The 13,027-nt window shown below is 30.2% G+C and overlaps 1 protein-coding gene across 1 annotated transcript; it reads right to left on the reverse strand.

The window, feature by feature from the left end:
• Positions 1 to 10,510: 10,510 nt before the first annotated feature.
• LOC123305605 lies at positions 10,511 to 11,652 on the reverse strand. The gene is made up of 2 exons (XM_044887376.1): positions 11,482 to 11,652; positions 10,511 to 10,833 (listed from the first exon to the last, which is right to left on the reverse strand). The coding sequence occupies exons 1-2, from the start codon at positions 11,561 to 11,563 to the stop codon at positions 10,658 to 10,660; spliced, it is 258 nt and encodes an 85-aa protein (XP_044743311.1). The 5' UTR covers positions 11,564 to 11,652; the 3' UTR covers positions 10,511 to 10,657.
• Between the last annotated feature and the right edge of the window lie 1,375 nt (positions 11,653 to 13,027).

The raw sequence follows: 13,027 nt of genomic DNA on the forward strand, positions 1-13,027 counted from the left end.
GTACTTCTTATAACAAAGTATGTTTCTTACTTGGTTTTAAGAGTTAAATAAAGCTACAATATGTAAAATAAATGTGTTCAACTAAAGAAATTATTGTAACGGCTTTTACATTTCGTTATCGTAATAATAAGTAAGTGTGTCTAAAGTACCAAAAAAAAAAAAGAATACATATGTACATATATTATTTTATAGAAATTTAATTTTATAACTAACAGTAACTGAGTTAATTTTAAGCCCAAACATAGTTTGATAAAATAAAGTTCGAAAACTAAAATGCCGACAATCGCGCTATTAAAAGTATGAAAACAAGAAAATATTTGCATCTGAAATTGTTATGATCAGTAAAATCATCATTACAGTCGGGAGACCTCTTTTCGCTAGTGTGGAAAACTGTTTAATCTTAGAGGTCCCCGGACTGTTATGACGATTTTACTGATCATAACAATTTTAGATGAAAATATTTTCTTGTTTTCATACTTTTAAGAGCGCGATTCTGTAACTGTAGGGGTTTTAGTTTTCGAATTTTATTTTATTAAAACCATTTTGGGGTTATTTAATTTAAACCATAATTTCGTGAGAAAGTATAGCAACATATATATATTTGAAAAGAGCTATCTTAACTTAATACAATCTAGAGAGAGCTGTATTCAATTAAATGTAACACCACTTATGGTAAGTAGTTTAGAAACTAGGCCCGAACAGATGCTCATACATACATATCGGCCAAACACATTGCCCTCGCCATTGTATAGTCGGGATAAAAATTGAAATTTTTTCCCCTGCGCCACTTAATATAATCAGCCTACAAATAAAGCTACTTGTTAAATTTTAATATACCTATACAAAACAAATGTCATCGCACAATATTTCCTCTGCCCCTTTGATTACCATTAGGTTTCCTTGACGCCTATTCCTTTATTCATCAAACATGATTTTTTTTTCGCCAGTCACCAAGAGACTTCAGACCACGGTGTCAGGAAAAATGGCCTTTACATTCGTTCTTCAAATGTCTTCTTATTTTAATATTGTCTTTAACGGATTTCTATTCGTTAAAAAATTGTGGCCCAGTTTTCGTAGAAAAAACAATTTACCGGGCATAACACCGGCAACAGCTTCTTAAATATTTTATATAAAATGAGTTTCCAAATTGTACCCTGGCCTTAGATCTAATTGATTCGTTGATTCGAAAGCAATGTTATGTTTACGTATGGGTTGATTAGGCAATAGTCCAGGGAGGGAAAAATTGTAAGTGTGGCAATATAACTCAAGGCGGCATTTAATTTAAACTGCACACTTTTCTTTAATCTGTATATCTCCAAAAATTCTTAAAAGATTCCCTTAAGATTGTTCACCGTGTCTCATGTTCAAATGAAAATAAAATATTCTGCTTCCATCAATGACAGAAAAAACAACGCTTTATTACAAAAAAGGCTTTTGATGTCTGATGACAATTTAAAAACAGTAAATTTTTATTAAATATCAGTAAACAAATATTTTCTATATTGCCCCAGAAACTATAAATTATATTTTATCAAATGTCTAGTCAATATAAACTCCATTCGAGAAGTGTTCAATATATTGTTCAAGTATCTATCTATTCTATCTCTTGTTAAAAATCAATTGATTTGATTGGTCAACAGAATCATGATATTTTCAATCTTATAGTATTATGTCTGTTGTGAATAAGAAACTGAAATATATTTTATATTATACGAAATCAGAAATCAGACCGGATGTTAAACACTCAAACGACATTTTGTTCTTGTTGTGATGGCGTTGTTGAACATCCGGTTTTTTAGGTTATTCAATTGCCTTCAAGCACCCAATTTCTCTCAGTTATATAAACACCTTATTATATTCTGTGTATAAGTCTATAATAATAACTAGTTTTATTCATGTTAGAAAAAAATTTGTTTTCAAACTTTGTAAAAATTATTTTGAAAAAACCCATTCTTCTGGCCTTAAATAATCCTTAATTAATGAAAACTCCATGGATTTTTGAAATAAACTTTCCAATTTCTAGAACACTCACACTCCAATTTCTAGATTAAATTCCCAATTCTAATTCCTAGAATTTTCAAAGAGATATGTTAACATCGAATGTGAAACTTTTCGCTTAAGATTTTACTAAGAAAATTTTCTTTCAGATTTCGATTAGTCTGTAGATGTTTTGGTCAACTTGGAACTTGGTAAGTTGGCATTTTTTATTGATAATAAGTTAGTATTTATAAGTCAGTATGCGAACACAGGTCTTCATAAAACTTCAATTGTTTTGGGCATAAGCCTAGCCTTCAATTTTTTTACTTCTTTGAGTGTCAAACTATAATCGGCGATAACGGAGACGGAGGTATTCCTTTCGTACCTTAATGGTACATTATAAATGTAGCGCTTATTTTTTTAATTTACAAGTTATTTTCTGAAAATTTAAGAAGTTAATTTCAGAATTCAAATACGTGTTTGATCTAATACTTTTGACTTAGTAGTCAACCCAATATGTGCGTACATTACGTTTGGTTTAATCAGGATGGCAATTTATTATGACATAATATAAAAACTTCCTTGCACTTACTTTGAATTATCATTGTTATCTTTAACTTCTTGTAACTTTCACAACGGAATTTTTTTAAATGATAAAATATAAAATTTCGACAAAAAAATACAGATTGACAAGTTATAAAAATATTTTTGCATTTACTTAAATTAAGGCAATCTGAATTTATTGAAAACGTTTTAGTTTCTTGGGTTATCTAGACGAAAATAGTCGGTTTTGGATGTGGTTTTTTTGTTTCACTTTTTTTGGTTTTACCTCCGAACCAGCAAATTATTACCTTCTAACAAATAAGAGCGATAACGTGCGATAAGGTACATAGTTCCAAAATGTTGATTTTTATTTATTTAAAGCAGATACGGCGCAAGTTAATTCCGAAATTTTGTTGCAAATAATAAAATGTACAAAAGATTTGTACCTGTTAACTTTATCCAAATTTATAATTCTAATCCATATTCCATTTTGCTACAATGTATCTATAAAAAATTTTCAACAGACTGGGTAAAATATATGCATTATGTATGATAACGAACGATATAATATGCAACAATAGAATTATACAATAAAGAAAGGGGGCTTACAACATTCATCATTCGACCGAGTAAAGCTGCAACAGTGAATACATTATTGCAAGTTTGTAGAGGGATCCCAAACAAATAATGTCATTCAGTTATATGTTACCTATACCTATATGTACATTGTTGTGCATGGCAACCATTATTAAGGGGTTGTTTGAGTTAACTTTGATCTGTGTTATAAATTCACATTTATTTTATAGTAACAACAATGTATATATTATTCATTGTTTATATTACATAGAATTCTCAACTAAAACTTAGATCGTTACCTGGCTGGCATGATATTTTATAAATTACCACAAGTATATCTTTTATATATTTTGCAGAAAACATTACAAATTTTGGTTTTGTAGAACACTGAGTATCATGAAAAACATAATATTCAAAATTCAGGCACAATTAAAACATTATTGGACGTTTAATCTTTAAGTACTTATTATACTAGTTTTTTGGAACGAAATTCCTTATCGCAGCTTTCCATGGTGAGTAAACTGACAGAATTCATCAGGTAACAGTGTTTGGTTTGCTTTGGGTGTGTTGTGTGTGTGTCATATCCATGGCAACCATGATATGTTCACCTACTTAATATTATCTGTATTTATTATAGAACGAATTTTCACGAATTTTGCATTTTTGTACTATTTACATCCAAAACTAGCTATTTTGGATAAAAAAGAACTATCTTCCAAAACGAGGTTCCATCAACCGCAATCTTTATTTTTATAATGTCCCGATTTTTCACTGTAAACTGAATAAATTAACTAAGAATGTTTCAAAGTGCTGATTTACTCGAAAAAAATTTAGCAATGATGGTTGTATTGTAGAAACATGAATTACTTTCAAGTCTCTTGCGACAAATCTTTCTTTTTCTTGTGTCGCATTATAATAATATGCTGCTTTGTTAAGGTCACACCGGCCTACGAACAAAATTAGAGTACCGAAGGCAAAAGGCATAACGAAAGCCTTATAATTTTATCACGTCTTATTTATTCGATGGTAATTGGTATAGCTGAGCAGGTCAAAGCATTAAATTGCTTTTCTTCAAACTTGAATATTGCGAGAGCTAAGAACCCCTCTTTCTTTTTTTGTTCCACCTTTGCAAAAAAATGTGGTTCTTTCTCTACAATAGGTGTTAATAAAAAGTTGGATAGATTGTTAAACAACTTAGTAAAATCTAAAAATGTTAAATTAGAAGCCGTCTGTTTTTGCCACTTGGCAAAGGAACCTTAGAAAAAAGTAGGTACACACGTTTTTTGTACAAATTTTAGGATTATTTTTATTAACAAAACTTTAATAAAATTGAGATATGTCATATTATGTTCAAATCAAACTATTTCCATGTCGAATTATATAGCAGAATACATTTTTCTGCTTTATCTCATATTTTTTGCTCATTTGTCGAAATACCACCGTTATTTTGGTTTATGATATTTGAATATGTTTGAAACGAGACATTTTATTTGGCATAACAGGTATTTTTGTGACTTGATATTTGGCTGTAAGATATTCTTGATTAAATATTTTGACGTTAGATGTGCTGAGATTTAGATGTGATTTTTCTGTTAATCTTCCTGTGTAGTGAATAAGAAAATATTGCGTTCTAGGATATTGTGCATAAATCTATGTAAGAGAATTGTATTATCGTAACCCGCACAGTAGGTATTCATATGGATTAAACCTCTTTGAAGACATGTGTAGGTGTCTAAATCTATACAAATATGTATTCTAAATTATGCATTCATGTTTAGTTTGTCTAAACATAACTCAAATAGTTTCTCAACTCAAATATGAAATATCAGATATTTGACTTGGTTAGGTCGGAAACGTATAAGTGGAGTCCTTTTTTTTATTGAAAAGTAGCAAAAATAGCCGAAAAAACAACCAAATATTATCCTGTTATCCGTTGATATATGGAAAAATTTGTACTTCTGTATATAGTTGTTTAGACCGCCCTCTTGAAAATAGTAAGGGAGACCCGAGATGGGGGGTTGATTATAGAAAATAAATTTTCAACTTGGTTTTAATAGGCGTTGTATCACCCTTCTGCAAGTCATTTGAAGTCGAAGGAGCATATTTTCGAAAAACAATACCTACCTTTGAGTAATCGTTGTATTATTTCTTGTTGTAAGGGACCAATCATTAATTAAGTAAGCATAATTTAGACGATTTTTGCCAATAAACTTCTTTAAAATTTTTAATATTAGGTAATGTTGTAGCGAACAGAACATAATTAGAAACGGTGCCCACAATAACTCTCATTCTTTTTTAGTTTCTCTGAATTTTTTGGGCAAAATTGTTTGTGCTTAAATTAGTTTCGAAACATGTAATTCCAAAAATCGTTTCTGAAATGTAGTTTGGATTTAATTTTGAGTTTTGGATTTAATTTTATAGATAATATAATTGTACATAGATTACCGTTCATACATTCTTACCGTTCAAAATTAGTTTCAAATTCGCGGTAATGATTAAACGAACTGAAAATCATTACATTTCGCAAAAAACGTACAGAATCATTATTGAAATACGCTGTTTAAAGAATAATTACTCTTTAAAGGAAGCCTCAATCAAATTCTCAACACATTTTTCGGGTTAAATACCAGTGTATTACTTTTTAAAATTTTTACCTATAAGTGACATTGATGAAGGCTTAAAATAATGTCGTTTTTTTTTCGTTAACATCAGCAAGAAAATTAGATAAATTTATATTTATGCTAATCAAACTTAAAATGTGCTTTAGGGAATATTATTTAAATTTAACATTGACCCTACATTTAAACAAAATAAAATGAATAATGTTATGAATTTCGTCACTAAAATTAGTATTACCCTAGGTTCTAATTTTAAAATATACCCATACGTATAGTTTATGCAAACGTATATATAAAGCGCAAACGTGAGTAGAAACGAGAATGAATCATAATAGAGAAATAATAATTTTGTATCATTTTTTGTTTTGTATACATTTTTAGTCTTGGAGCCGATCGGCCAATGAAATCGTATATAAATACTGAATAGGGTATTATGGTTAGTCAAAAATAAGTTATGAAATTTGAAATTATTATTGAAAAAAAAGTTAAAATTTATGTAAAAATATACTTAAATATTCTGATTTCGAGTCATAAAAGCACATTTTTCTTTTAAAGTATTAAAATTAAAAATAGTAATTTTAAGCTGTATATCACGTGACCTAAAACGCCCTGCTGTGATGTCATATCGGTATGAGCCATAGACCATCAGTTAGTTCAGTGTAGACAGCTGGGTATAATATATCCATAGATAATAAGTATTTATATTTATTATATTCAGATGTCTATGGAAACCGATATTACGTCATCAAATTGTATGCTCGCGTTTTTGACAGTTTAAAAAAGGTTTAAAATTTAATAATAAGTTTTTGGCAAGAAAGCGTGTGTATTTTTTCGAAATAAATTTTTGATCATTTGAATTGCAAAATCAACATTTTGAGGTACTTTTTTCAAAAATAGTAGAATACCCTATTAGGTATATGGGAGACCGTTAGCATCTTGGAAACTAATTTTTTTGCTATTTTGACATTTTTATATCCGAGAAACGGAGAATTTATGCGTTTCACATGTCTGAGGCTGGTCTTTAATTGTTTTCTGCCATACAGTCGATATATATTATCTGACACTCCAAACGCCAATTTTTAAATTTTCAGAATGTTACACAACGGGTAGTTTGTGTCGTTTTTGTCTAACCCATAGTTTTAGCATTAGTTACTCCATAATAGTTCTATCAAAATAACAAAAACCGCTGTTTCGTCAACTGTAATCTTCTGAGCCCTGAGGGCCCTAAATCCTATTTGGAGGAAAACGTTTTTGGCTAGGTATAATTAAGCTACTCAAAGTGTATTTATCAATGTTATAATATATATGCTTACGACAACCTGGACTAAAATTGTAACTGTAAAAACTGTGCGAAATATCGTGGCATGGGTAATATATTTTATATTAGTGATACATATTATGCAAAACTAAATATAATACAGAAGAGAATTTTGTATTACAATCATCGTGAAAGGGTTCATTTATCAATGTCAAAGTGACCCTTAATATTATATTGTGAAAGGGTTGTGTTTTATTTTCTACGCATTAGATTTTTGCATCGATTTTTTGCAAAATTATACAGACGTGTATTTGCAAATTTTTTGAGAGTGTTCTTGAAAGTATGACTGTAGTCCGTAAGATCGTGATATATTTTGTGGCTTCATTTTCTCGTTTTTACTTGTTTTTACACCAAAAAAAGGAGAAATTTGACTACTATTGAGACTACATCTATCCTAGAAACAAAATTTTCTTAAAATAAATCAGTTTAGCCTTAATCTTTCATGTCAATTTACGTTAATAACCTTGTATATCCAAAAATTCTGTTGAAAAAAACAGTTTTACTTGAGGATAATGCTTTCGAAGCAGACTTCCATCGTCGGTTACTTCGTTCTGATTCATGTAGCAAGAATCTTGACTCATACCCTCCCTGACTTAAGCAGTCAAGGCTTAGACGCCTCTAAGCTCTGGCTGCTTCATTGGAACTTAATTACTCCTGGCTCCTAGCTACTTGATTGGACTGATCAAAGTCAAGCAACTTTAAATGTGAGGGCTTTTTTCAGGTTTGTGTTCCTTAGCTTCTAGACATCATTACAGGAGAAATCAAAAATATTTATTGAAAACGTGTAACCACACACCGTAGGTCTATTATTTATTTTAATTTGTTTTATTGGATAAATAATTTGGCTGATATAAGTAGGTACTGCTTATCATAACAGAAATTTATACAAAGGTGTATATCTTAATTAGTCTCCAAATAACAAATTAGCCTTGTCCATAGTTTTTATTCACGACTTGTAGCATAACATCTTTAAAATTTAACATTTGTAACAGCACGCAGAAAATTCCAATAACAATACTTGTTAAGGCAGTTTCTTATTAATCAATAATAATGCTTTTCTTTCACTCATTGTCTCCAAATGACTATCAAACAAACGGCAAACATGCCTTAAACAAGTGAAAACAAACAATTGACTGAGTTAATTGTTGAAATACCATGCATAGTCAGTGTTGATTTCTTTATCACATAACACATACAAACATGTGACACATACATAACTGATAATCAAGTATAGTACATATTATAAAATTTCGGCCTAATTGGCGCCCTCACGGGTAAACAGTAATGTTTACGAAAAAATGTTTCAAACAAAAGTTGTTTAATTATTGATAAGGAACACTTTTTACACTTAAACTTTTGTTCTATCTCTAATGGTTTACAAGATGGGTCCTACGGACCCAAGACCCAATTGACCAATCGTGTCCACAGACGGACGGTCGGTCGGACGGACGGACGGACAACCGGAAATGGACTAATTAGGTGATTTTATGAACACCTATGACAAAATTTTTTTCCTAGCATCGTTATTTTTAAGCGTTACAAACTTGGGACTAAACTTAATATACTATGTATATTTCATATATACATGGTATAAAAATACGGTAGAGAGGAGAAAGGAAATATTTGACGATTAAGTTTAAAAAAATTATTATAATGTCTCTGAATCCGTCCCTTCAACTTGGTTAAAATTAATAAAAAAATATCGCCCTTGAATTGAAATTATTCGATGGTGTATTATTCCATATGCACTACTGGTACGTAATAATTATCCTTTTTATTTTCAAATCATACAAAAAACTCTCTACAATATTATCCAATAATCATCATCTGTACACACTAGTAACAGGATGATATCATTCTGACTCAAACCCATTGCAAAAACACTCCCAAATAGAAGCAGGAGAAAATAAATGTGCAACATAATAAAATACAAATGAACAAGGGCAGTTTGAAATCTGTGCTGATGGCCTTGGATTTAGTTTCTCATAGCAACACGTATTCACCAAATTTATTTGATATTTAAAAATATAACACAACTATTCATGTGGCCTTTGTGTGAAAAAACTAACGATTAACTTCATTATATATTAAAGCTTAAAATTGTTTAATTTTTCATAATTGAAATTTTGTGGCTGTATATGAAAATATTTGTATAGGCTTTTTTTGTTATAAGTAAGTATAAAACATAAAAAGAAATGTTCAATAGTTGTTAAAGCTTATAGTAAGTCCAATAAAATAGAAAAAGAGCAGATCGTAGTATTTTAGGACGTCAAGACTTTAATGATATCTGATGGAATGTTTGTTTGAGGTGTTCAAAATTCTCTGAACGGGCTTTTTCAATTGAAATGTGAAATAAAACCAAAGAATTGAATATAAAAAATGTAATCATGAAATGCTTAATAGCACAGTTAAAACAAATTTTGAGAAAATGGAAAATTAAATTCTCAAATAAATATAAACTTTCTCATCAATCAAAATTTGTTGGGATATGTTGCTTTTTACATGTTATACACAGTAGCTACTTTTTTCATGTTATACATTTCGGCTGTTCCGACATATGTCCGAAAACCCAATTTCTAACAGATTTTTACCGACTCGAAATTCAAAAACCACACATAGAGAATAAAGATATCACTAAAAAGGTAAGAAAATAACAAAGTTCGTTTCTATAAATATAAAAACAAACCATAGCTGAATAAATGAAACATTTTGTCTCCCATCGAAGCTAACAAGCAAATCCATTTACGTTACTATAGCTAATTTCGTCTACTAAAGTTCATTTCGATGAGCTATAAAAATGTAAAGAAGTCTTTACGATCGATAAAATAGATCGATGAGATTTTGTCAAATATTTTTCCAATTTACCGTTCTTCAAACGATGAATGATTCGACTTGAGTTGTCGAAGAATCAAATGCGACATTCAATAAGCCATATCTCTGAAAAATTTATTTTTACAGAGTTGAATATCACTTGAATCATTGTTATTTTATGAGCTTTTTTATAATACCACAGTTTTTTTCCCATTGGTTTTCGAAAAGCTCAAAAAATTAATGGCTTCGTGTCTATCAGCTTATTTACCATAAAAAAAAGTACTCATCGTTAGATGTGTTATATCTCAGCATTTTGATGTCAGAAAGTCGAATAAAAGTTTTTTGTATACAAATTGTTTAGTTAAGTTTAGCTAAAAATTAAGAATTAATCCAAGTCCAAAGTCTTAATCCAATGAGAATTATACACGAAGTGGAGCGTAAGTGGATTGGTAAAAAATATTAGCTTCTTTCTTCTTTTTGTTGCTACCAAACCAAAATAAAATAAAAATTATTTCTGGAAATAATTTTACCCTGCCTAGAAATTATTTTGAATATGTATTTATTTAAGAGTCTGATCATCATAAATACCCTCAGAGCCATTTAATTAGCTGATTTATAAATTCAAGTTACACCACAAATCAAAGACTACAAAATAAACAAATCCGAGTTGTAACTATATAGCCACTTACGACCTTCTGAAGTATTTATTTATTATACTTTGTGCTTATCAAATATTAATCAAAGGTTTTTCACATACAAGTTGCATAAATGGTAAATACACATTAAAAAATAATTATATTTTCATGAAAAATATTTAAAATGTGCAGTGACAAATACGCCTAATGCAAACTCCTCCACGTCGGCCACCACCTATGGCCAAACAATGACCGGAACAAGCAATTCGATTTATTGAATGAATTGGTGACTCGCAAGTAAGACGACGTTGACGTCCTCCGCGAACTGGAGCTACTGGCTGTGGCAATTCACTTACTGAAATTTTAATAAAAATTATACAAATTTTGGGGACGCATTAAATATTTATGAATTATCTATTTAATTTATCAATATTCTTAAGAGCAGTTTTTGTAATACCTACCCGGATTGAATAGAAAGAAAATACGCTTAAAGTTTCTCGATAATTGTAGGTCAAAGTGATGGACTCAGGCGAATGACCACTATTGCCCTTGTAAACTTTTAGCAAAATCATTTTTCCGTAGTTAACATGTTTTCTTTCGATTAAATGCAATAATGACATATTTTAAGTCGCATTTCCTCCGAAAGCTAACGATTTTCGAAAAATGGTTTAGATGAAAAATGTTAGTTTTTTTGTGAGGATCAACTTTCTAATTTGAAGTGTTTATCTATCAGAATAAGATGATGTCCCCCATCAAACTCTGCAACTTTTATTTAAGTTATTTTTTGATTGGTTTAGAGGAACGCGATTGAATTACAATTTACTATCATGTATCATATGTTGCATGCCTAATGCTTACATAGATATTTTGGAACTTTACGTGAACCATAAGATTCCGTAGGATTCACACTTAGATTCCACATCCAAGAAATCCAATGCAAGGACAATAAGCATGCAAGCTCAAATACAATATTTTTCAATATACAAAATAATTTAAAACTTACGTTCTAAGTCTGCTGGTGTACCTTGAACACAAATTACTGAAACAATGAGAACAATAACACAAAGTAACATAGTTGGATTCATTTTGCTATTATTTAAAGTTAACGTTGTTGTTTCTTGAATGTTTATGAAATTGCTGTTGTCAGATGTAGGTACAGACTGTAATAAGAATAATAAATTTGGTGATTTTTATATACAAATTTTACGGCTTATTATTTATATTGTATTTATAGATAATAATCCACCATAAATAAATGTTTGATATTAGGAAATCCCCTTTTCTGAAACTTATTTATACAAATATTTATTAAACGTTGTTTGATAATTTCAATTTCCATGAAATGATTAATTTCGTCTAAAGTAAATCAGTGTGATCTTCTATTTTAGATCATTGTAGATATTAAGAAAATCCCCTTTCCTGAAATTTATTTATACAAATGTAAAACGTTAATTTGATAATTTGAATTTCCATGAAATTATTATTTTTGCCTAAAGTAAATCAGTGTGCTTTTATTGACATACTTACATTTTATCAACCCCCAACTAAATACTGGGGTATTATAAGTTTAACGTGCTGTGTATCTGTGTGCATGTCTGTGGCATCGTAGCCCCTAAATTCCGTACCCGATAACAACTAGATAAGAGGTGATATTTTTGAAAAATAGCTAAGATCATTCTAAATCAAATTACCCTAAAAAAAAAAGAATGAAAATCGGTTCATCTGTTTAGGAGCTTTGATGCCACAAACAAATCGATCAGACCCAATTTGGTGACAACGTAGCTCCTAAACAGATGAATCGATTTTTTTTAAATAGTTTATTTGATCGAAAGTGTTCCTAGCTATGTTTCGAGTGTCGAGGATAAGGGTTCCGTACCCGAAGCAACTAGGAAAGATGCACTTCACCTTCTATTTCAAACGTATTTCAAAAAAGGATAAAAATCTAACAAAGACTTTTGTTTTATAGCCTGCCACGCCCAAAATTATATAAAAATCCAGCCGCTAATAACCAATTTTCTTCCTTGCTATCCTAAAACACATTGTTCTTTTGTTTTTGAAGAACTTTTTGGGTTGTCTTTTACATTTGGACACAATCTTAGCTAAATATTAATTCCAAAATTAAATCTATTACATGCAATGTGTTTGTGTCTGTGTGTTTGTCTGTCTGTGGCATTGTAGCGCCCAAGCGGATGAACCGATTTTTTTTTTTGTTTCATTTGAAAGGTAGTCGTCCTATGAATTTGAAAGGTAGCTCAGTTGGTTAAGGCGTAACCAATTCCGTCCGCGGTATGCTTAAAATTGTAGGTTTGATTCCCGCCGTCGCAACAAAATTAATTTAGTTAATAGTTGTGATGGGCTGGTTTAGTGCAAGGTATATGCATGAAGGAGATGCACTCAGCCTCTGAAATTGAGGAGCTAGTAAATGATATTATCAACAGTAAGCTGATTAGGAGCTGGTAAATGAAATTATCACAATGGGATCTATAGCCTAAGAGTGTCCTTCGCGGACAACCATTTTGAAAGGTAATTTAACTGAGATTGTTCTTAGC

The sequence above is a fragment of the Chrysoperla carnea genome, chromosome 1, assembly GCF_905475395.1.
Source record: "Chrysoperla carnea chromosome 1, inChrCarn1.1, whole genome shotgun sequence".
NCBI classification, from domain to species: Eukaryota; Metazoa; Arthropoda; class Insecta; order Neuroptera; family Chrysopidae; genus Chrysoperla; species Chrysoperla carnea.